The 24,844-nt window shown below is 37.8% G+C and overlaps 1 protein-coding gene across 2 annotated transcripts in view; it reads right to left on the reverse strand.

Annotated features, from left to right (window-relative positions):
* Positions 1-319: 319 nt before the first annotated feature.
* LOC134814448 (something about silencing protein 10-like) overlaps positions 320-24,844 on the reverse strand; it is a 114,473-nt gene continuing 89,948 nt past the window's right edge. Inside the window, exons 2-14 of one of the 2 annotated variants that reach the window (XM_063822569.1) lie at positions 22,910-23,054; positions 9,808-9,890; positions 9,415-9,481; positions 9,077-9,167; positions 8,790-8,875; positions 8,504-8,603; positions 8,237-8,324; positions 6,748-6,835; positions 6,398-6,504; positions 6,005-6,110; positions 1,084-1,166; positions 895-983; positions 320-682 (exon numbers count right to left, since the gene is read on the reverse strand). In XM_063822569.1, the coding sequence (XP_063678639.1) occupies positions 500-682; positions 895-983; positions 1,084-1,166; positions 6,005-6,110; positions 6,398-6,504; positions 6,748-6,835; positions 8,237-8,324; positions 8,504-8,603; positions 8,790-8,875; positions 9,077-9,167; positions 9,415-9,481; positions 9,808-9,890; positions 22,910-23,052 (1,314 nt within the window). In that variant the 5' untranslated portion in view covers positions 23,053-23,054 and the 3' untranslated portion in view covers positions 320-499. The remainder of the gene's footprint in view (positions 683-894; positions 984-1,083; positions 1,167-6,004; positions 6,111-6,397; positions 6,505-6,747; positions 6,836-8,236; positions 8,325-8,503; positions 8,604-8,789; positions 8,876-9,076; positions 9,168-9,414; positions 9,482-9,807; positions 9,891-22,909; positions 23,055-24,844) is intronic. The other variant, XM_063822570.1, reaches the window with a different exon arrangement.

A 24,844-nucleotide genomic window follows, 5' to 3' on the forward strand; every position in this document is an offset into this window, starting at 1 on the left:
TCTCGTGAAACAAGGATATATGGGAATAATATGATGAAAACCACAATTGCGCGTAAAAACACGAACGTGTTTTGCGCCGTTACCCTACAAAGACATGCGTTTGTCGTTCAGATTTTATTTGGCGCGAAGAATTGCTGCCCTGTTCCACTTTTTAGCGCCAATAATCTTGGTAACTAAAAATGGTTTATGTATTTTGATGTATCACATCAAAGAAAGCGCTATATAGCTGAGGTCATGTACATCTTGTATTGATGCTTTCAAAGAGTTGAGATTCATTGAAAATGTTTTGTTGGCTTTTCTGAGAGGCAGAAAACAGTAGTTTGATGTTAAAACTCATTTCATAAGTTCTGAAATAACCGGCCTATCATTAATAAATTAACCCAGAAAACCCTTCAAAGTCATAATTAAAACAATAAAAAGCAGTAAAAACTGGTGGGGTGTCGACAAAAGTGCCTTAAATAACGGAACAAATAAAAAAGTCAAGTCCACTGAAAAGTTTTCAACGCAACTTAACACTCTTGGTAAGATTCGACTTGATTCCACTCTTTTCGCCCTCATACGTTCCCTTGTGGTCACGGAGATCAGGTACTTGGGAGCGCCTCTTTTTCAGGGCTTTATCGTACTTTTTACGGTGTTTCACTCTGGGATTTCTCTGTTCTTTCTTCCTGTGTGGTGTTAGACCCTGGGAAAGGAGGAACATTAGTTATGGTGATTCTTGGATTTATTTGTTTGTTGATTTTAAACTTGTGTTAAGGTTTGAAAAGTAATGGTTCTTGAGACGGTGGGTCTAAGGGAAACTAGTCAGGTATTTTGTGATGCAAAAATACTAGCCTAATCTTTCTATTCACATCTAAATTTGTGAGCTGATCGTTTTTATAGAGGATAAAAATATACCTTGTTCTTCATTATTTTGAATGTGATTCCTCTCTTTTCTTCATCTTCTTCGTTCATCGTTGTTGGGTCTTCTGACAACACTTCAATACCTGTAGGGAAAATTGTCATTCAATGAAATCTTACATTGCGATCGTCTTTAAAAAAAGTTAACAAAGGTAAAAAAGACCGTTGAATTATAGATTAACTTGCCTTTTGACTTCTTCTTCTTTTTACGTTTCTTTTCTTCGGAGAGTTTCAAAGTTTTTTCGTACAGATCTTCCTCGTTGTCCTCACTAAATACGAAAATCATTTATTCATTAATCGGTTAATTAACTCATTTGCGGATGGGGGGGTACCAATGGCATAGAATGGAGACAAATGGCATAAAATTCATCAAATGGCATAGAAATTTCATGGCATAAATGGAAATTTTGTTTGGCCAATTCTCCATTTATGCCAATTTATGCCATGAATTTAGGTCTTCATATTTGACCTTTAGGATGACTTTAAATTCGCAAATTATTATTAGTACTTAAATAAGAGACATGTTTCATGCTTTATAATGCTTGGAATGATCGTTAAAGATTCATATGACAAATAAATAAAATAGAAATGTATTATATCAAACATATACCAAACATTTGACTTTTCAAGAAAAGCAAATTGTGAGACGTTCAAAATGTACCCAATACAAACATTGACCGCCACACAGCGATTTTGAATGTCATCAAGGAACCTGGAACAATTCATGTGATGTATTTGTCTTCGACGAGTAGCCAAACATTAGGAGATCCGTTGATTAGGCTATACTTCTGGCAGTAGTACTTCATCGGGCATGACTAATAAGAAATAAATCTAACCACTCCTGTTGCAAAGTCCTGCTGAGATTAGAAGACTTTAAGAGTTTCTGTACTGCCAGCTTTCAAAACTGTTGAACATCCGCATTCAGGTTGATTGTATATGCGAACATCAGAAGACACTCCAAACGCGTCCCCCTTGAATCTTGAAAGACGAGATTTTGTTGATAAAGTGCTTCTTCCTCCATTGAGCGTGAGTGTCTCAAAATACCGGAAGGAAAGTGTTCCATATTTATCTGTTGATATCGTTTCTCCAACATCACAATCATCAACTCCAGGTTCTACCTCATAAGCTAAGTCGTCCTCATCCTCGAGGCATCCAGCTTCATCATCTACAGCTTCCCAAGAAAGTACTTGGCCATGGACGATTGGCTTCCCACACTGTTCTTCTGGATCTGCGACTGCGGCGAACACAGGGAAATTGTTTCTTTTCCCTTCTCGAATGCAGTCCCTCGATGCCCTGTCCAGCGTTTTTGCCAACTTCCCTAGGCTTATCATACCACCAGTCCATTTCACTCGTTCTGCTTTCTGGCCTGTAGATTTAACCTTTTTGAGGTGAACTGTAGGATGCAAAACTGTACTTCCACGACCCACGTGCATGTGCAATTGCAGATGTGTTTTCATGTAATGAAGACACATCTGCAACTGTACACATTCTTTCTCTCCATTCCATGGGCCATAGTTATCGCATCCATATTTCTTGAGCGACTAGATGAAAAAGAAACCCGAATAAATTCTAGATTATACTAGATTAACGTTATTATAGAAAACTAATAAAGGAGTGCTATGTTGCTATGCAGCAGTGAATATGGAGATATTTAAGCAATATATTATGGTCATCATCATTTTGTATAATAGGAAGCAAGTATTTCAGGTCATTTGGTGAACTATTATGTAATACTAAAATGCTAGAGTTAAGAGAAAGGATCTCAGTGTTGTCTGGTTAGACTTAGCGAATGCTTACGGGGCTGTTCCACATTTACTTATTGTGAAAGCACTCCGCTTCTATCATATCCCCGAGAAAGTTATCAACATCGTAATCAAATACTTCTCGGAAGTTTACGGAAGATTCTCCTCTAAAACAGTGACATCAGAGTGGCAGCAGTTCGAGATAGGAATATTCATGGGCTGTGTCATCTCGGTGATCTTATTTGTGCTATGCATGAACCTTTCTGACGAGTACTTGAAGATGAAGGTACCCAGGAGTGTCGAGTACATTAAGGATGGAACAGCTATACCACCCCTTAAGCTGTTTATGGATGATAGCTGCCTTACCACGGCTAAAATGGTAGATATGCAAACCCTGCTTGATGTTTATCAGGAGTTCGTTGTGTGGTCAAGGTTCAAGCTTAAGTCGTCTAAATCTAGGGCACTAGTCTACCAGAAGGGAGTGACAGTGGAGTGGGTTGTAGAGAGTTCAGAAGGTAGCCAGGCGAGGTTGCAGCTTAGCGGGGAGGTGATCCCGAATGTATCTGAGAAACCAATCAAGTTTCTAGGGAGGTGGATTCGGGCAGAAGGAAAGGACAAAGCTATAATCGAGAAAACACACGAGGATCTTATTACATACCTCAGTAGACTCGATCTTAGCTCCCTCACCGGCCTGCAGAAATGTTGGGGTATCAGTATATGGTCCTTCCAAAGATGAAGTGGCCACTTGCCATTTATGATATCCCGATCAGCACTGTTTCTCGCTGGGAGCAAACAACTAACAGTTATCTCAGAAAATGGCTAGGAGTGGGACACACGCTTAGTAGCTTTTGCCTGTTTAGTCATTCATCCAGTGTTGCTCTCCCCATCGACAGCCTAACCGACACTTGGAAAGTAGAAAAGTGCCGTCTCTTGCAGTCATATCAAACATCTCAGGATGCTTTGATCAGAGCGGTGCAACCCCAGGTGCGGTCTGGGAGAGTTTGGAAGGCAGATGCTCAGCTTCACGAAGCTGAAAGAGACTTGGTGTGTGAGTCAGTGCGAGGTATGGTGCAACCTCTTAGTAGAGCGGGAATTGGTTTCGGTGATTGGAAGAAGCCCTGGGAGAAGATGTCAGAAAAGGAGCAGCAGAGGGAGGTGTTGGATAGGGTTAAGGAGAACATCAGGAAGGAAAGAGAGGTGCTCAGGTGCAGTTGGGTACGTTGGAGATGCAGTCCAGGTGGGGTAATTGGAGAGAGCTGGTGACAAGGACTGACATGAGCTGGCACACGCTCTTCAAGTATGGGGACTCATTAATCGGTTTTCTGCTTAGTGCTGTGTATGGCACGCTTGTTACACCAGCTTTAGCATCCAAGTGAGGCGAGGATGAGGATGGGATGTGCAAGCTGTGTGGTGACAAGTTGGGAACTGTGCCGCATATCCTGTGGCACTAAGTCAAGGGAGATACCGATGGCGCCACGATAAGGTGCTTAAACAAATAGCGGACCAAGTTAAATTCCATTGTGAGCGGAGAGTCAACAAGAGGAAGAGTTCTTGAGTCACTCGGAAAGCCATTGAGTTTGTTCCAGCAAGAGGGAGGTTTAAGGAGGTGAAGAGGTCGAAAGTCATTGAGTTTGGGATTCTGAGTGGGGCCACTGATTGGATAGTATTAGCAGACCTGGATAAGCAGCTGAAATTCCCGTCGGATATAGCAACGACCAGATTAAGACCAGATTTGGTTCTTTTCTCGAAAGCTTCCAAGAGAGTAATCTGGTGGGAGCTTACAGTACCGTCGGAAGAGAGAATAGCTGCATCCCATGAGCTGAAGCTTGATCGGTATAGCAGTCTACAAGCGGAAATACAAGCTAAAGGGTGGTCAAGTTTCAGCTTTGCTGTTGAGGTTGGTGCTAGAGGTGTGGTTGCAGCAAGTTTGGAGTGTGCATCAAGGACGATTGGTCTGACTGGGAGAGCCCTCAAGAAGTTGGTCAGTGATTGTGGGAAGGATGCAGCCCATTGTTCAAGATGGATTTATCTGCTGTCTAGGAAAAAAGAGTGGGAGATGAGAGCTGTTTGAGCTTTATGACTTCACCTAACAGCCAGAGGTGCCATAAGCTAACTCGTCGTAAATCGCGAGCTCTAGCAGGTATCCTCGGGTGATTGTCAGATAAGATGGTGGTCCAAGAGAGACTGCTGGGGCACCTGACAGAAAACCGTATCGCAATGAAAGCCCCGAAACGGTGTCAGGTTTGTGACTGAAGATTCTGATCAAGCTCAGGGTTGAGTCTACACAGTGTCGCCACTTGCCGATGCCAGTTGATGCGAGAAGACACTGATGTAAGTGGGAAGTTATGTCTAAGAAACAGCGTGTGGTTCGGGTGCCGGTTGAACGCATGTAAAAGGGAGGGTATATCCGTATTTCGCTGCTAGTGATGCAGTCCTTGGCCCGGTAGCTAAGGCTTCCCCGTTTCTCGCTCATTTGTGCTCCGATGGGCTTGTGACCTCTGCGGGGGTCAAGTGCAGGATGAGGGACATGGCCGACCAGGAGAAGGTTGTTTTTGGGAGATAGAGTAGGGTTGGTTTGGTGTTGTGCCTTCGCAGTTTAACTGTATCTTTACCCCTACAGGTTCATCGAGATATCAATGAATATTATTTTTAAGAGGCTACCCATTCGAAACATGTTTACAGATCATTATCAATCTTATGAAAATGTTTAAATTTCAAAACCTTCAACATGAACACGGTCCCGACACGATACATCTGTTATACACATCATTAACAAATAATATTTTAATCGAGTTGGTAATGTTACAGTTTTCCACTGTTAATTTGGATATCCGATTGACTGGGAGCATTCAGTCGACTGTCCTCTCTGTTATACGGTGTGTAGCGTGTACTATGCCATACTGCCCGGTCACTTGTCCACTATCAACCAAATTCTCATATCATATTGATATACATTGAACGTCATTATAATCAGTAATGCCCATTGCTAGGGATATTTTGAGGAATTTAATGGGTGAAAATAGATGTTGTACTAGTACAATAAATAGAGATAAAGGTGGACAGTACTAGTGGGGTGCAGACAATTCGTTATTAAATTCTCAGTCTAAAGTTTTAAAATTTCATATTTCGAATGGCATAGAATGGAGACAAATGGCATAAAATTCATCAAATGGCATAGAAATTTCATGGCATAAATGGAAATTTTGTTTGGCCAATTCTCCATTATGCCATTTATGCCATTGGTACCCCCCCTTGCGGATCGATGAATTAGTTGAACAATCAAATAAATAATAAATTAATAAATTACAAAAATCGGTAGACAAGATAATATGTACACCAAGATAATATCTACACTTCCTATTAACCTTTTGGTGTTGTCTGAAGATATTTTCCTCTTCCTCTGTTTATCCTCCTCCTCATCACTCTGCTTCTCATTTAACAGGTGTTCTATTTCTTTCTCCAGGGTAAAATCTAGGTAGTAAAGTTATTATTATGTTGCATTTGGGAAACACACAACTACACAATATAAGGTTTAGGTTATAATTAAACTTGGTTATAGTTTATGAGTGGAGACCCGCTATAATTATTAAAACGAACTTTCTAGCACAACTATTTCTTTACCTCACTGAATAACAGTGAGCGGACAAATGTTAATTAGTCGTAATTTAATCGCCGTTAATTATTGAATATAATATATCATTAATCATTATCATCGCTCATTACACAATATATAAACAAATGGGATTAGAATTTGTTACCTGTTTTAGCACAAGTTTTGAACATTTTCCTGAGGTCCACAATTCGTTGAATAACTGGATGATTCTTGACATCAGTTTTGTCTGAAGACTGCAACATGAGGTAGAACCTGGAAAGATAACAGATAACAGATAACAGATGGATAAGATAACAGCTGGCGTAACTTTGTGTTCAGAGAAAGGTTTCACGTACATTACTTGTCCAATGTCTATGAATTTGGATGGAACCACTTTTATCAATAAATATTTATCACCACTTTCCATCAGCCAGTTAAAATTATCGACTGAGAAAATATGTGAAATCACAAAAAACTTTAAACTTTAAACTTTAAAAGTACACAAATATCTCAAACCCAATATTAAGACAGTAGAGAAGGTTTAGTTTGTATTTAGCCTCAATGTAGTCGTGTCCTGTGTGTGAAAATGTGCCTTGCTGTCTGCCTGGAAAATGAAATGTTAAACTAACAACTAACATATTATAAACTTTAATATGAAAAACAATATTCCTTAAAGACATACGGAATTGAAACAATGCACTTCCTATACGTTATCCATCAATTAATAATTGAAGGATAACGTATAGGAAGTGCATTTTTTATTCGAATAATTGACAATTATTCGAATAAAAAATGTGAATATTAGCGAAATGTCATGGTATAATACAAACCTAACTGAAGTAAGGGATAAAGGGGCTCTACAAACCTAACTGAAGTAAGGGATAAAGGGGCTGTCTAGCCTCACAAACCTAACTGAAGTAAGGGATAAAGGGGCTCTACAAACCTAACTGAAGTAAGGGATAAAGGGGCTCTCTAGCCTCACAAACCTAACTGAAGTAAGGGATAAAGGGGCTCCCTTTAATACAAACATAACTGAAGTAAGGGATAAAGGGGCTGTCTAGCCTCACAAACCTAACTGAAGTAAGGGATAAAGGGGCTGTCTAGCCTCACAAACCTAACTGAAGTAAGGGATAAAGGGGCTCTACAAACCTAACTGAAGTAAGGGATAAAGGGGCTCTCTAGCCTCACAAACCTAACTGAAGTAGGGGATAAATGGGCTCTCTAGCCTCGCTACAAACCTAACTGAAGTAAGGGATAAAGGGGCTCTCTAGCCTCGCTACAAACCTAACTGAAGTAAGGGATAAAGGGGCTCTCTAGCCTCGCTACAAACCTAACTGAAGTAAGGGATAAAGGGGCTGTCTAGCCTCACAAACCTAACTGAAGTAAGGGATAAAGGGGCTCTCTATAATACAAACCTAACTGAAGTAAGGGATAAAGGGGCTCTACAAACCTAACTGAAGTAAGGGATAAAGGGGCTCTCTAGCCTCACAAACCTAACTGAAGTAAGGGATAAAGGGGCACTCTAGCCTCGCTACAAACCTAACTGAAGTAAGGGATAAAGGGGCTCTCTATAATACAAACCTAACTGAAGTAAGGGATAAAGGGGCTCTACAAACCTAACTGAAGTAAGGGATAAAGGGGCTCTCTAGCCTCACAAACCTAACTGAAGTAAGGGATAAAGGGGCACTCTAGCCTCGCTACAAACCTAACTGAAGTAAGGGATAAAGGGGCTCTCTAGCCTCGCTACAAACCTAACTGAAGTAAGGGATAAAGGGGCTCTCTAGCCTCGCTACAAACCTAACTGAAGTAAGGGATAAAGGGGCTGTCTAGCCTCACAAACCTAACTGAAGTAAGGGATAAAGGGGCTCTCTATAATACAAACCTAACTGAAGTAAGGGATAAAGGGGCTCTACAAACCTAACTGAAGTAAGGGATAAAGGGGCTCTCTATAATACAAACCTAACTGAAGTAAGGGATAAAGGGGCTCTCTAGCCTCGCTACAAACCTAACTGAAGTAAGGGATAAAGGGGCTCTCTAGCCTCGCTCAACTTCTCTCTAAACTCCTCCAACATTTCTGGTAGTTCCGGACAGTTCTGATTGGCAATTAGATGATTAGTGATATCTTGGTTATTATTGAATGGGGGAACATGTCGTAGTAAAGATATTAAAAACAAAATTATGCTTATTTATTTTTATTTAGCCTTGGTCATATAGGTTACATGAACCTGAATGTTAATAAAATCAGAAAAATTAGAAAGATTATCAAAGTAACCTGGTGTAGAAAGATAAGTTTGTCATCTTTAGACATATTTTCAAAGTCTGTTCTGACAATAGTTTTCTTTTCGGTTGTCTCTTTGGAGTCTGATATAAATCTGAAAATTGTGTAACAATATTAAGAAAAGCGTTTTTGATTTAAACGATCACGTGAAGCACCATTCTTTCGTAAGATCAAAATATACGACTTCTAAATTCTGAAATTTGAGCTCTAACTTAGATGGACATGGTCAGTATTAGGACAATATTTAGAGCAACTATATTATACAAACAAGATCCCATACCTCTGTGAATCAAAGTGGTCGTCAGTTAGATGGCTCATTAATCTCTTCTGTAAAACCATCGCCTCCCTCTCTTCCTCCTCCTCCAGCTAGAATACAGATTATTTTTAAATCTAGAGGCACAGAGATAATCTACAGGTCTGGAGATGAAACCATCATAATTGCTATTAATTTTATGGGTACTATAATGTTTCAATTAGTTAGTGGCTCAATGAACGTAATACCACACAAAGAAGAACGAGAAAAAGGCACACGGAGTCTAAGGAAGAAATCTAAGGAATGTAACATACCTCTTCCTCTGCAGCACTGGACAAGTCTGACTCCTCTTCCTCCTCATTGTAGTAGGTAGATCTCTTCTTTCCCCACGCCTGGTCCTTCTCTCTGCAGGGATTATCAGTAAGAAATAAAACTAATTAAGTTAATCAAGATCACATAATTTTATTTTTGCTTCATTAACTTATTGTTTCATTAACTAACTTATTCACTTATTGCTTCACTACTGCATTGTTGTCATACGTTGTTACCTTGTGGGGATCAAAAGCATGCCGATTTGAACTCTACAAACTCTTGATTAAAAGAGATTTCACTATTTACACCTCAAATTTATAAGAATCACGTGATCTAATACCTGAGTTCGTCTTCTATCTCCTCAAAACCTCGCTCCCTCATCTCCTCTCCCGACTCTTCACTCTCATCTGTAATGTTAATACTAAATGGTAGAAGTTTTAACTCGTAAATTAGAGAAATCTGTTATGAATAAAATTAACAATACACTGTGCCTAAGATAACAAAGTCATACCCTCTAGACAAGTCACAACAACGTAAAGATAACCTAAACTGGTGTAATACTAGAAGAGCCGTTGTATATCACTCACTTTGAACCTTTAACAAGTCCACACGGATAGGTTAGCTTTCTTCAGACATGAAAACAATAAAAAAGCTCAATCTGATTTAAATAGCACACTTTCAGTCTAAATTAATTACGTAATTAAGTAATTAGTTAATTAGTCACGTGACTTACCTTCCTCGTCAGAATCAGGTAGTTGTAACAGGTCTTCTGTTTCAAGGTCCTCGTCACCTTCACTCTCACTGTCACCGTCAAACCTGGACAATGAGATCGTTAAGTTATCAGTTGTTAGTCATTACTAATTAGTCATTAATCTATTAGACAGTCATGGTGAGATTTGATTTCAAAAATTTATCATTATGCCAGTTACTCCTGTCAGTTTGCTACAGATGAAAGGTACCGGTAATTAGAAGTAATCAAGTCTTCATCGCAATCTAAGATATAATTTTACGACATCCTAAGTGATCCCCCACTATCATCAATAACTTTCCCGATTACTTTTAATTCTACTGCAAGGGTCTCCGTTACGACAATATTATTTTTACCACTCCAGTATTGTCACTAAAACATACTACCACACACACTACATATCATAAACATCGCTTAAACATCATCATCCGCTGCAATATATCACGGTTTCTACACCATAATACTCTGACCCATGAAATATAAGTAAACTGGTAAAGGTATCCAAAATAGCAGGTGTTAATATAACAACCTCTTTTTGTTTACTACACTGAAATAATAATACACTGTAAAATATAACTTTAATGGCAGGTGTCAACTGACTTTGTTTCTGTTTAGTTCTTCTTTTAAAATCGCACATCCTCATAACAATTTTAGCCATCTGCGCAGCAATGATGGATCGTTCAAATTTCAACCATTTTAGACTCCACTCGACTCCCCCATCCGTAAGCCAACCACTTTACACATAGCCAATGTTAATTAATCAGACGTCTCAAACTTCCTCCCCCTCTTTACACCTTGGTAATACTGTGGATGACCCAAGTAAGAACAATATGAATACAGTTAAATGGAATAATATGTAACATGATACAGTTCAGAGGACTCCTTTACCATTAAATTCAAATAATATCCACCATGTACTAGTATGGCGGGAAGCCCTGTTGTACAGTATAAATAACACCATGTATCGTTATAATAATACACATTTCTCTTCGGGAGGTAGCAAGAAAGAATGCAATAAATAACCAATAACCATGTACTTTGTATCAAATCATTGAGACCCAGTGCCTCACGGCTCACCCCTCACTATACAATATGGATATTTGTGGAGCATTAGATAATACATTTACAGCACCTCCGGTAACAGCTGAGATTCCAAAGAAGTCTCAGTTCACCTAGATGTATCCTCAAGAAACAGTACTGTACTAATATTACTAATATTACTAAACATTGCATCACTGTCCTAATATTACTAATATATTACTAAACAGTAAACGTTGCATTACTGTCTTAATATTACTGTCCTAATATTGGAGTACAACATTCATTGCAGCTAATCCTCTCCATTCCACGACGAAAGAGATGTAAGTGAGAAACATAAAACATTTGGGGAGCTTCACTTGACCTTACAGCTATACTAATTACTATACTAATACAGTCTGACTCTTCTGTATTGAAGTGCTTTCCACTAAGGTAAATTCTCAACGACATTCCTCCAGAACCTAGCCAGTGGCCAATTCAGCTACAGTGCGACAACAGCATAACTGAGAATCGTCTCCATTCCACGACGAAAGAGATGTAACTCAGTGAGCACCACTTTTACAAAAGTTAACGCCGAATTTCTCACACCTTTCTAAGCAAGCATTTTGCACAACTTCGCTAATGTAATCAAGAAGATCTACTGAACTGAGAGAGAAGACGCCCTACCTCCATATAAGGGCATCACGTGATGTGACGCCCTACCTCCTTACAACTTTATAAGGGCATCACGTGATGTACCTCCCCAGATTGTATTACATGGAACACACTAGAGCAGGGAACCTGGCGAGAGTCTACCACGGAATGGAACACCAATCAACTATAATATACAACTCATACGTATATAATGCTTATGTACGAGTGGACATTTTAAAGGTGAAATCTACACTAATTGGAACCGAAGAGAAGTATTTAACGCTTCCTTGTCATTAGAGTCAGTACTTTAATGTTTTATACATTAATTGTACTATTTTGCCACTTTATAGCATTGATCTTGGAACCTAATGTTGATTGTTTGGTTGTAACTCCATGGCTACGTTCAGTTGTCATGGTCTACAATATATGGAGACAACGTGTGATAGCTCGAAAAGCTTCATCATACTTCACATACTTCACATACTTCACATACAACGCTCATTAACGGTGTATTCTGTTATTTGATTCTGTTCTACGTATATAATCTACTACTTTACACGGTAGTCGGAAGAGAAATAAGATGACATTACTGTATGAATCCCACTGTTGAGATAACCAAAAACACAAACCCTGCGAGCCAAATTAAACGAACTAGTGTTCCAGTTGCTAGAACGCCCTGAACAGAAATTTGGCCCTCTCTACATTGCGTTGCATGCGATGACCGTCTCCTGACACAGCTAAAGACATTACCCCAGATAATGTAGGGCAATTCAATTATCCCTTATTAGGAAGTAAAGGTGATTATGGTAGCCTATCAATTAGTAATTTATTAGAAGGACAATTAATCCAATCAGCTGTGTCCTACGAAGATTAGATTATCCAGGTACTTTGTATTTCATGTAGACACTGTAAAGCGTTATATATTATGTAGTGTAATGCAGTATGATAATCTAAAGAATGGAATATCTAACACCTGTCACCTGATGCCCTTATATGGTCACGACCGATTAGTACCATCTCCTAATTCAGTATATCCACCAAGAATAAAGAATGCGATGGAATCCAGAGAAAGTGTAGTAAGATGCTCTAGTCTCTACACGGGCAGCACACAGTACTACCATGTAAACTCTTTCAACATATCTGGCACCTCTCCAAGTTTACCTACACCAGCAGCACTTGATACTTTTAAAGTACCTGTTTTGAGGCACCTTCTTCAGCACATCATTGTGCTTACCTTGTGCTTACATTGTGCTTACCTTGTGGTGTGCTTAATGCTTACATTCTAAGAGTTACAAAACACCTCTTCTGTGATCTATCGTACAGACATATCAACATATCTGGCAACTGTCCAAGTAACATTTATCTGCACTCTCTGCAGCACATCATATTGCACAGCATACACCTCCGTCGTAAACATAATACCATTCAACAGCAGTGTTAACATCATACATTTTGTAAACCTAGTTAACAAGTGAACGGTAATTCCGTGAGAAAAGCTCACATTAAAAAATGTATTTAAAAGTTAAAAAATACTTTGATTTAATACGAATGTGGAGAGTATGATGGCATGAGTACCACCAAATACGCTACAGCATGTGCAGATACACTAATATCCGGTGGTCCTGTGAGAATAGGAAACGTCTGAATTGGCCGTAAACAGAAAAGTGGACGCGGTTCGTAATATAATTAGATGTGTAATGATGACAAAAGCTATGAAGGTTATGGACACTAAAGTTTGCAACATTGCAATTTTTGGTTGTTGAAGGTATCTCAATATGAACTGAAGTTGGGTGGCTTCTTTTGTGCCTATTGTGCAATTGAAATGATTCTACCGTTTTTATTTACTGTTATTTTATTTACTTTTATTTTATCCGTTTAACTTTTATCAAGTTCCATCGTCTTCGGCAAAACATGACACTATCTCTCGAAGCAGAAGGAGTTACACACTACCATCACTTACTGCCTTATTCTTTGTAACCAGACTTACTTCCCTACACTGCCTCACCATATATGGAATAATGAGCCGACAGATTCTGGAGCAATGTCTTTGCGCTAGCTGGCCGAGGCATGGCTACGTGTTATGATATTTTCAAGATATCGCGGTATACGTTAATAGATGCCGATGAAACTGGATACCAATATATTCTGTTTTCAGTTCCAATATCTACGGGTTCAGAGCGAGCAGGAGCGTATATTTTACGGACGATATCTTCATATGCATAACATTACCATTCATTCATCGCTTTGCATGCTACGTGAACGATGGTTTGATTTAAACGTGAGTCATTTATTGGGTAATCTTATTCTCGGAATTGTTATCATTAAATAACGGGCAGTTTCTTTGTAATATATGCACAAAACCATGATTATTATCTACAATTGCTATAACTATTTAACAAACAAGAGCGCTCTGTTCATTGTCTCGAGAAATGGTAGGGACTAGTGGACTAGCCAGACTAGCGATAGTTAAGATTAAATTCTTACACTGATAAATATCACTAATCACACTGTTGTGACAAAGGAATAAACTTGCTTTTTTTAGGTGAGGTTAAAGTCGACATGTTAAATGTAACTTATTACATTTTAATTCATGTTATACATTTTTCGTGATGTATGTATAATATGTTTGAAAGTATTTCGAACGCTCGCTAATCATTGTTATGCAACTTCGGAAATTACATTATATATTTAAGTTAATACTACTAGAAGGAAATGAAAATCCTCTAAGTTGCTGTGAAACTGTATTTATGGTTAAGGAATGTTAGAACTTGGACCATCGCCAAATTTGCCATGTAAGGCTGTGTGAAGGATCAAAAATATTTAACTTCTGTGTATGTTTTATGTTTTATACTAGTTATAGTGTCATTCTACTATTCTCTCGTTGCGAATCTATTATATGGTCGACATCTGCAATATATCATATTGACAGCCATTGACAGAGTCTCATCGCTGCAAATGCCAACCAACTGTCAAATTGTAATTGAATTGTCTTAATATGAATCTCAAATCGAACTGTTATATATAAATACAGCCTAGTACTGAAAGTATCGGCAACAGACAATACATTGTGGAATGTGGTATGCAGTGCAAATCATCCATTGTTTAATTCGTACAATGCAGATGAAACGAACTACCACGATACGAAAAAGACAACAATTCCTTTTATTATTTCTATAAAAATCCATCTGAACTTAAGCGCTAAAGGCTATTATGATTTTAAAACCGTCGTGAATCGTGGTTCGGCAAGGCTACAAGTTGTTAGATTCTTTCTTAGATTCTGATTCAGAGTCGAATTTCTGGAAGGTTCTTTATCATTTTAATGCTTATGTCTCTAGCACGGCTTTTCAGGTGTTTAGTGTTTACCAGCTGCAGCAAGGACATTACATTGTTACCGAACGTGATTATATTGTTGAATGTGGTTCATTCATAATTATACCATTCATACAACAGTAAAATGTACTTTCAGGATATCAAGACTGCTCGAAAGAGAAGAGTTGCAGACAGAGAATGAAGTTGATAATTATAATTATTATGATAATTATAGTGATAACTGACAGTGATGTGACGCAGATTAGTACAGGTCGGTAACTTGGTGTGTGTGGAAATCACATCTACCTTACTCCTTACTAAGGGGTTGTTTACATATCACGTGATCATCGAGGAAGGAGGTAGGGGGTTTCTAAATGAGTAGCGAGTACGATTGTGTAATTTTAACACAATAGCTAAGTATAAAACTGATTACGGAGGGGAAGGGGGTTAGAAATATGGGTAACAAAACTAATAAATATTACACTATTTTTCTTCCGGCATATTATGAATGAACCCCAACATTATATTAATATCTAGCACAGATAAAGAATGTAGATGATTCTACTTTTCTACTTTTAAAAAGAATTATTTCAGGAAAATAAGTAGGTCGTTCTTTTAGTGAAACTACTTATATAATAAAATGAAAATGCAGGTACATAACTGAATCCGCATTTTATTATACTTAAAGCAGTATTTAGGTATTCATGTGTTCAGGTGTTCATTTTTCTCGGGAACTGCCCAAACGCACGGTTTAGTTAGTCCACAAAAGAAGTAGTCTACCGGAAATCAGGAAAATGGAGAATACCACAACAAATCAAAATATCTAGAATATTGTCGAAACAATTCAGAATATTAGTGATATGCAGGTAAATTACAATAGATATTATCAAGAAGCTAATCGTACTGCACTTACATAATAAATATCACATCAATGGCAACAGATCATTAACTACTGTCTGTATTACGCGTCATTCAATTAATGGTAATTGTATTATGCTATTGCAATGGAATAATGCCAGTCATCTAGCTGTATGTAAGGCGTAAGTGTATACAATACACATTGTTGTCTACATCAGCTTTAATTATGACAACGGTTTGTTTCTTGTTAATTTTATTTGTAATATGTTCAATGTTCATCGACGATAAGTTGTTAATATGTTTTAGTTGATAATGTTATCTAATTCTTTGAGACGTTTCCGGTGCTCAATAATTGATAATAGAAGTCACCATCTAGATCTAGCAACTTGAAGACATTGAAGTATCAACTTGATTTCTTTATGAACATAATTAACCTTTGCAATTATAGTTCCAATAGTCGCTTCAAGCGTGCATGGTGACGGTGTCAAAGTAAGCTTTGTTGCTTACAGCTGTCTAGAAGGGATGTTAACATAGATTCAAGTTGTATGGGTGTAGGACACAAAGGCGGTAGACGCAAGAACGGAGGACGCAAAAACGGAGGACACGAGGGAGTTACTTTCCCAAAAGGGTGGACTCAAGGGCAAGGGCGAATCACATGATTCATTTTAGCATCGACACGAATGCGTTACCAAATACCAGATAAGTTTAAACCAAATCTGCTGCTGAGTTGGCTAAGATATTTAAGGAAAATCTCTCAATTTTTGGCTCGTGTTAATCTGGGTGATTATTTATCATATCACTATGTTTCGTTTCGAATTTATATGTGAGTAGAACGAATTCTTCGTGCTAAGCTTTACGTCAACCTGACTGTTGAGAACATCAAAAAACCCGTTTGTCCATGTTAAAGTGATTCATGTGATTCCCCCTCCTGTCCACCTTTTTAAGAAAGTACCGCCCTCGCACCCTACGCCCTCGTGTCCGGTTCCCGTTCGGACATATGACATCAATTATTGAAGATGATTGGTAAAGATCAGACTAAGACTAGTAATTACTAAGACTTGTTCTAACTTTCCAAAACACCTGTTACTCACAATTTACTGAGTGTACCATAACAACAGTATACTGTTACCAGGTAACAAAACATACGGTAATTACACTACTGAGTACTGAATATCCCTCCGCAGAGTATGTCTCATGAACCTCCTATCACTGCCCCAGGAACTTCACCTACAGATCCTCTCCCACCTCCCTCCCTCCTCTCTCCCTCACCTCTCTCGTGTCTGTAAAACCACGTACTGCCTCTGTAACGACCCTACTTTATGGTCGTGGTTCTGTGTGAGAGATCACGGGGTCAGACCACGTGACTGTTACCTAGCTAAACAGTTTTACCGAGCCTTCCTGCATCACAACAGTGTGATCAGCTTCAGGAGAGGGAGGGAGGAGATGGTAGATGATGGCTCTTTCAGCCTGGACACACTACCGGAGCTGGAACAGACACAGTTGTTTCTAAAGATATCCACCCCAGCACTGGTTGGAGCTGAGATATTCGAGTTGTATATGGATGATGATGGGAGAGTTATTGGGAGTTATCGGATCGGGTCTCGGTCAGGGTTGTCAGTAGTGCAGATATCTGAGAAGCTACACTTTTATGATGTGTTGTTTTATGTTCGGTGCGGTGAAAATCATGAGGTTTTGTCAGTAAATGGAACTGTTGCGGAGTATAATAGGTTTAGAGAGCATGATTTTGTGTGAAGGAGTGTATGTCACCTGATGCCCTAATATGGTCAATTAATCATAATTTTCTGTGACCGGAAGGAAGCTGAATGTCACAGAAAGTGAATTGAGAGATGTAAAAAAGGATTCATTTTCGAGTGAATTGGAGCTTTTTATAATTTTCAGATCAGACTGCGAGCAAAGACGACACCATGTTCAAAGAATGTTTGATTAACACAAGTTGTCTCCCTTATCCGAATCCTCATAAATTCTAATATTGAGTTTATTTTTTATTTTATTTTCATTCGTGTTGAAATTAACTGCAAAGATTCCAAAGATTAACCCAGGTGCAAACTGCAAACAATACGCAAATCGTATCGTTTTGAAATCGCCAGAAGAGGTCAATTTAAAACTTGTCAAATTTTAAACAAATAAATGAAATCAGAATCATAAAAGTTATGATGCGCTTAATAATTTCAATATCGTGTAAATTAGAATAGGGGTTTTGAGAAAGTTAAGATGGCTGTGCGGCCATACATTAGTATCATCAGGAGATAATTAGTACCCAAGTTAAGAAAGCTAAACCTGTACAGATGTCTTGGCAACTGCCCAGTGTTCATTCAGAATCATAAAACTACTCTGTATCATGTAAATCCTGTATTGGGCAGCATTGTAAACTTGTTTTACTAACTTATTACATAATATTGTATTACATGTATATTGTACTTTGAAATGTAAAATTATAATTTAAAATTTACGAAATAAAGAAGTACATAATACTAATTAATAACGTTACAGACGGACACAATATTAGAAAATAAAGTATACCATAAATTTTAAAGGTGCATATAATTACGGGAGTAGTGGGGCTACATTCCTAAACTTCATACTTTCGACTATCGTAATTTTGCGGTGCAATTACTGAGTCTGCTATAGACAGTCTTCACAGATCGGGTGGTAAATTGACGAGGATATTGCCCGAGAAATCACTCGTTTCTAAAAGATTAATGTTTGTCGCTCACGTAGCATGTAACGCGATGAATGAATTGTAATTTATGAATATGAAGATATCATCTGTAAAATATACGCTCCTGCTCGCTCTGAACCCGTAGATATTGGAACTGAAAACAGAATATATTGGTATCCAGTTTCATCGGCATCTATAATTAAGGTATACCACGATATCTTCAAAATATCATAACACATAGCCGTGCCTCGGCCAGCTAGCGCAAAGACATTGCTCCAGAATCTGTCGGCTCATTATTCCATATATGGAGAGGCAGTGTAGGGAAGTAAGTCTGGTTACAAAGAATAAGGCAGTAAGTGATGGTAGCGTGTAACTGATCCTTCTGGCTTTCAGATAAAGTGCAGTGATTCTCATTGAGAGACGATGGATCTGGCGAATGGCGATAAATCAAAATCTTTCTAAATTTCCTGCACATGAAGTATAGCATTTATCTCAACTACAGGTCCTGGAAGCGGAAGTATCAGTCCCCAAAGTAAGAAGAAAACTTGGTGACACCTCAGCCAAAAAGTCCTGAGATTCGTATTGAGAGACGATGGACCTGGCGATAAACTCAGACGAATGATGCACAGATGTACTAATATCTCAACCTAACGAGTCACAGTAGATGAAGAAAGACAGTATTAATAGTAATTGTGTGTTTGCAGTTTTAAGCACTTATCCAATCTCGGAACCTTCAGTAATAGTCGTTCAAGTGTACTTGGATATGTTTTATACATGTTGTGAACGCGGGAGGGATCAAAAGAGTGGTAATTCAACGGAAGGTTCGCCTACAGATATTCAGTACTCGGATACTTGTTAATGCTATTCAGTCACTGTACTCTTTCTACTCCGATTACCAATGTGTTAGTTAGGTTTTAACATTGTGTGATATTTTATATTATTCAGTGTTCTTTATCACAGAACTTCTTACTTCTGTCCGTTAGAACACGCGAGGCGTTTTGTAACTCCCCCAATGTGAGCATTAAGCACAGCACAATATAAGCACAATGTAAGCACAATTAAGCATAATGATGTGCTAAAGAAGATGCCTCAAAGCAGGTACGTTAAAAGTATCAAGTGCTGCTGGTGTAGGTAAAGTTGGAGATGTGCCAGATATGTTGAGAGAGTTAACATGATAGCCTTGCTATTGTATATTGGCTGTGCAGAATAGAGCGTCTTACCGTATCTGGTCAAGATTCGATCGCATTCTTTATTCTTGGTGGATATACTGAATTAGGAGATGGTACTAATCAGTCGTGACCATATAAGGGCATCAGGTGACAGGTGTTAGATATTCCATTCTTAAGATTATCATACTATATTACACTACATAATATATCACGCATTACAGTGTCTACTGTCTACATGAAGTACAAAGTACCTGGATAATCTAATCTTCGTAGGATACAGCTGATTGGATTAATTGTCCTTCTAATAAATTACTAATTGATAGTCTACAATAATTATCTTTAATTGTACTTCCTAATAAGGGGTAATTACATTGCTGTCCATTATCTGGGGTAATGTCTTTAGTTCTGAAGTGGGTTTTTGGAAACATGTGTTTTCTCGTTAAAAAAAGAGGTTTCATACTTTTGTAGTGCTTATGTCAGATATGGTATGATCATAGCGCCGTTGATTCCGAGAATGATAAAGAGACAGTGCAGGAAGCATGAACCTGGGAACTTTGTCAAAGATGACAAGCGTAAATAAAGAACTATTTCATTTATCGGACTAGTAATCCGCGTTTAGATTTGTCAGTTCGCCCATTAAAATTATACACTCTGACAGTCTGACTGTTTGGATTAAAATTAAATTGTAAACACTCTGACAGTCTGACTGTTTGGATTAAAATTAAATTGTAAACACTCTGACAGTCTGACTCGACTGTTTGGATTTGTCACCAATGTCAACACGTTACAAATGAACAGATTTAAACAGACGAGCAACAGATGCAGTATTTAGGAGAGATGTTAACGTAAAGCCAACACGAAAGATTATCTGAAGTCACCTGTTGCCTTAGCAACTTGAAATTAAAAAGGGTTGTAAAACTTCGAGTAATTATCACGCTCCGTCCAAAGAATTGAGATTTAAAGTACATAATAATATCTCCACTCTCCAGATAAATTAGGTTTTTAGTCTCCGTGCACTAAGGAGTGTGAGTTCTTTCCTTATAAGCAATGTTTGAAACGGAGATGAAACAATTTCAAAAGATTCAAATTGCGAATTTGATATTGATGATGGCCATGGAATTTGACCTGATTACAATCAACACCAATTCAATAGCATTGTAATGGGTTGATGGATCTGTAACATCTCGCTCTTCATTAACTCGGTGAGGAGTATTTTTCAGGATATAAAATATAAAACGATGTCTGTAAGTCACTCCAATAAAGTGGATAAATACATTACCAAATTATGTTATATTATTCAAATGTAATAATTATAATGTTTTTAGAGGATTTCTCGACCATCTTAGATATTTCCCAATGCATTCAGTATCCTATTTCTATTGATTTCTCAGGCGTTAGCTCAGAAAGCAAATCCTGTAATATGTTGATCCAAAACTGTATAAACACCACAAAGGGGCTTAAGAAACACATCAGATCATGATGATATTATAACTCCACATCCTTTGATGCAAGTGGTATTCAAGAACAATGCTCACATTCCAGTACAATAGCCTGCTGAGACACGTAATTTAAAACACATCGCTCGTAGAGATTAACTATTCGAAGAGCTTGAGGAGTAGTACTAGGAAAAATGGAAGAGCCTGCCAATGCCTCCCTCGAGACATCGTCTTATCTCAGAGACATTATCTCGAGACATCATCTTATCTCAGAATTCAGTCCGCACCAAGAAGGATACAAAGAGAATCATACGACGCTAATTTACTCAAAATCATTATTTAGAATCTTCGGTACTGACTAACGAACAAGAAATTCCTTTGATGTTATTAGGTATAACGTGTTATTAGGTATCACGTAGCCTTAGCACTTAGTATTACCCACGAGGTATTGAATAAACTATTCTAATGATGATAAACATTCCAAAGCAGAATGTGTAATATCAAGTTGGTTGATGTACACAGTTACACACGAACTTACTTTTCAGAGAAAACCACTAACCTTCCAAGTAAATGGTTACCCCATTACATACGAGTACAAATTACCTTTATGGGGGTATATTTATTCAATATCTTTATCATCTGGTCTACACTCGAAACAAGCTCCATTTAGAAAGTCCACTACACACATAACAGCCATTCTACGACTACTTAAAGTCCACACTTAAAGTCCTCGGTAACCTTTGTACTCGTACAGATGTCACTCGTTCAGTAAACTCTCTATAGCATCTCTCGATTGTTAGAGTTTCATCACTCTTCATATCCTACATTATAGGCGTTATAAAGGAGAGAGAAGCCTAGCAAGAAGCGCAGCTTTAGAAGAATCACCCGCCGTGAAGATATCTTACGAGAGGTATGATACAGTTCATTCTTTATCATACATCAACATTAAACATGAAATTAAGCTCAAAGCAAGGACTAAAAACCCAAAATCCAACCGATTTAAAACGTCTGTCAGAATAAGGCTTCCTGATGTACCCAACCCATTTAATGCATCTCAGATCTTGTAGTTGTCTTCACAGCTGGAGAGAGAGAGAGTTTGGAGAGAGAGAGAGTTTGATGAATCCTCGCACATACCGACCATGTCAGCTGTCATAGGAAGCACACTAAAGTTCTCAAATTACACTTTTTAAATACGAGAGAAGTGTTTGAATATTATATTCAGAATATTACATCTTTATATATATTCAGTAGTCGGCGTTCAGACCACATAATATTCATGTTATGCGGGGTATTTATTTGTGTGTCATCTATTGCAGGGGTATCTGATAAACAGTAAACACTTTGTCTTTAAATAAGCGTATCATTGTGTCTTTGCTTTAGGTTGCAAGCAGAACATCGCATTAAATCCTGCAGACGGCGGTGCTCTAACATGTCACTTTTAAAATAAGTTTAAGTTAGCTGGATTTTACGATGATAAACGCTTTGTGGGCAAGTAGAGGCTGGTAAGATAGACTAAACAACACTGTGGCGAGGTTGATATGCTTCAAGATGAGGCAAAAAGCTTTCAGGTCATCGAATATCGTGTTTTCAAGATGAAGTGGGTTTGAACATAAAACATTGGTTTTTATCGCTTTGAATTGATGCAAAGTACCAATCATGAAAGTTATTTTAAACTGTAAAGTTGAGGGCATTTACAAAATTTAAGTTGACCTGATATTTGGATAAGCCCTGGATAATCATAATCTATTTATAAGTTTTCTAGAATATACCATTTTATTTTGCAATTTTAATTTAACTACCACTTTATTGGAAAGTTGGAAGTAAAGACTGAAACATTTATATTTTTACCATTTTGAAAAAGCATAATAACATTCACCCTGGTCTTCAGGTCTTGGTCATGTATTTGGTCAAAAGTTTGAAAATATTTAGCGGATAACAAAAAAGAGATCCACATTGACTCCTACCTGATAGTGTCCCTAGAGAGCAGGTGGTCGTCAATATCATCTCTCATCATATCCTCCTCTCTAACGACAGCATTACTCTCATCTACCACAGCTGGTGTTACTGGCCCTCCTGGGGCTGGACGTCTACTTTTCTTCTTTGCCATGCCTTGTGGTTATGTTTTAAGATTAGAGGTGGCTTTTAGAGCATTTTCTTGCAATTTACAAGTTGAGTTTCGAATTTATTATTTTATAGTGATTGAAAGAGATTTGAAGTTTGGAGATAAGTATGCCTTTTACTGAGCACTAGAGAGCTAATTTTATAAACAGATACTTTAAATAACTTAGACACTCAAACACTGTTATTATAAAATTGAATTATAAATAAATCATAAGTTATAAAGTATGATGATGGGCTACATCCAGAAGTAAAGTTCAAAAATTCAAGTTGCGTATAATCTTTATCATCTAATTAAAGTAACATGCGCAGCATTCCTTATCTTGTGTAATATGCACGTGCGCTGCTTAAAGCGTTTCAATGATCAAGTTAACTTCATTTAAGGGGGCATACCCCAAAACAGTGGTTTGTGCCGTCCAAACCAAATGACCTCATAGGCAGTTCAGTGACCTTCTAGCGCACCGTTTCCACACCAAAAAAAATTATTTTGAGAATACCCATTTTTGTAATCGAGCATTTCCTGGTTAAGAGTGCAATTTTCGGAAAAAATTATTTTGTGGTTGAGACGCTATAAGTTAATCATTTCTTGCGGTATCGGGTTGAAATTTTGCTCGCCGTTTATTCACATCTATGTCAAGGTGTGTGTAAAATCTTGATATCGTATCTAAAAAGGCTGGTGTGTTATGAATTTTTAAAGTCAAAAAGCTAAAATTGTCCTTTTCAGGCTTATTTTAACAAAAAGTCAGTCAGGGAAGATCGGATTATTTGATGCTTGACATCAAATTGTTCTCTGAATTCTGGCGCAGTTTTTGATGCCCTCAAAAATGTTTTTACTCATTCACCTTCTGATCTATTGGACCTCAAAGCCAAACAACAAATTTAGGCACATTTTTCGTTTTTAATATTTACTGATTTTTCTAAAATTTTGATAGGAATGTGCTAGTGACTTTTTGAAGGGTGCAAAATAACCGCAACTAGCACATTTATATATGAGTTATGAACAACAAAACACCCTAAAATGCTTCCCTTTGAAGTTATGGGAGAAAATGTGATTTTTTGGCTTTGCAGATAAAAAATCACATTTTCTCCCATAACTTCAAAGGGAAGCATTCTAGGGTGTTTTGTTGTTCATAACTCATGTATATAAATGTGCTAGTTGCGGTTATTTTGCACCCTTCAAAAAGTCACTAGCACATTCCTATCAAAATTTTAGAAAAATCAGTAAATATTAAAAACGAAAAATGTGCCTAAATTTGTTGTTTGGCTTTGAGGTCCAATAGATCAGAAGGTGAATGAGTAAAAACATTTTTGAGGGCATCAAAAACTGCGCCAGAATTCAGAGAACAATTTGATGTCAAGCATCAAATAATCCGATCTTCCCTGACTGACTTTTTGGTAAAATAAGCCTGAAAAGGACAATTTTAGCTTTTTGACTTTAAAAATTCATAACACACCAGCCTTTTTAGATACGATATCAAGATTTTACACACACCTTGACATAGATGTGAATAAACGGCGAGCAAAATTTCAACCCGATACCGCAAGAAATGATTAACTTATAGCGTCTTAACCACAAAATAATTTTTTCCGAAAATTGCACTCTTAACCAGGAAATGCTCGATTACAAAAATGGGAATTCTCAAAATAATTTTTTTCAGTGTGGAAACGGTGCGCTAGAAGGTCCCTGAACTGCCTATGAGGTCATTAGGTCTGGACAGATTTGGGGTATGCCCCCTTAAAGTTACTTACAGTTGATTCGATCAATTGTCTAAAATATTTGG

The sequence above is a fragment of the Bolinopsis microptera genome, chromosome 4 (genome assembly GCF_026151205.1).
Source record: "Bolinopsis microptera isolate Bmic1 chromosome 4, MBARI_Bmic_1.0, whole genome shotgun sequence".
NCBI lineage: Eukaryota > Metazoa > Ctenophora > Tentaculata > Lobata > Bolinopsidae > Bolinopsis > Bolinopsis microptera.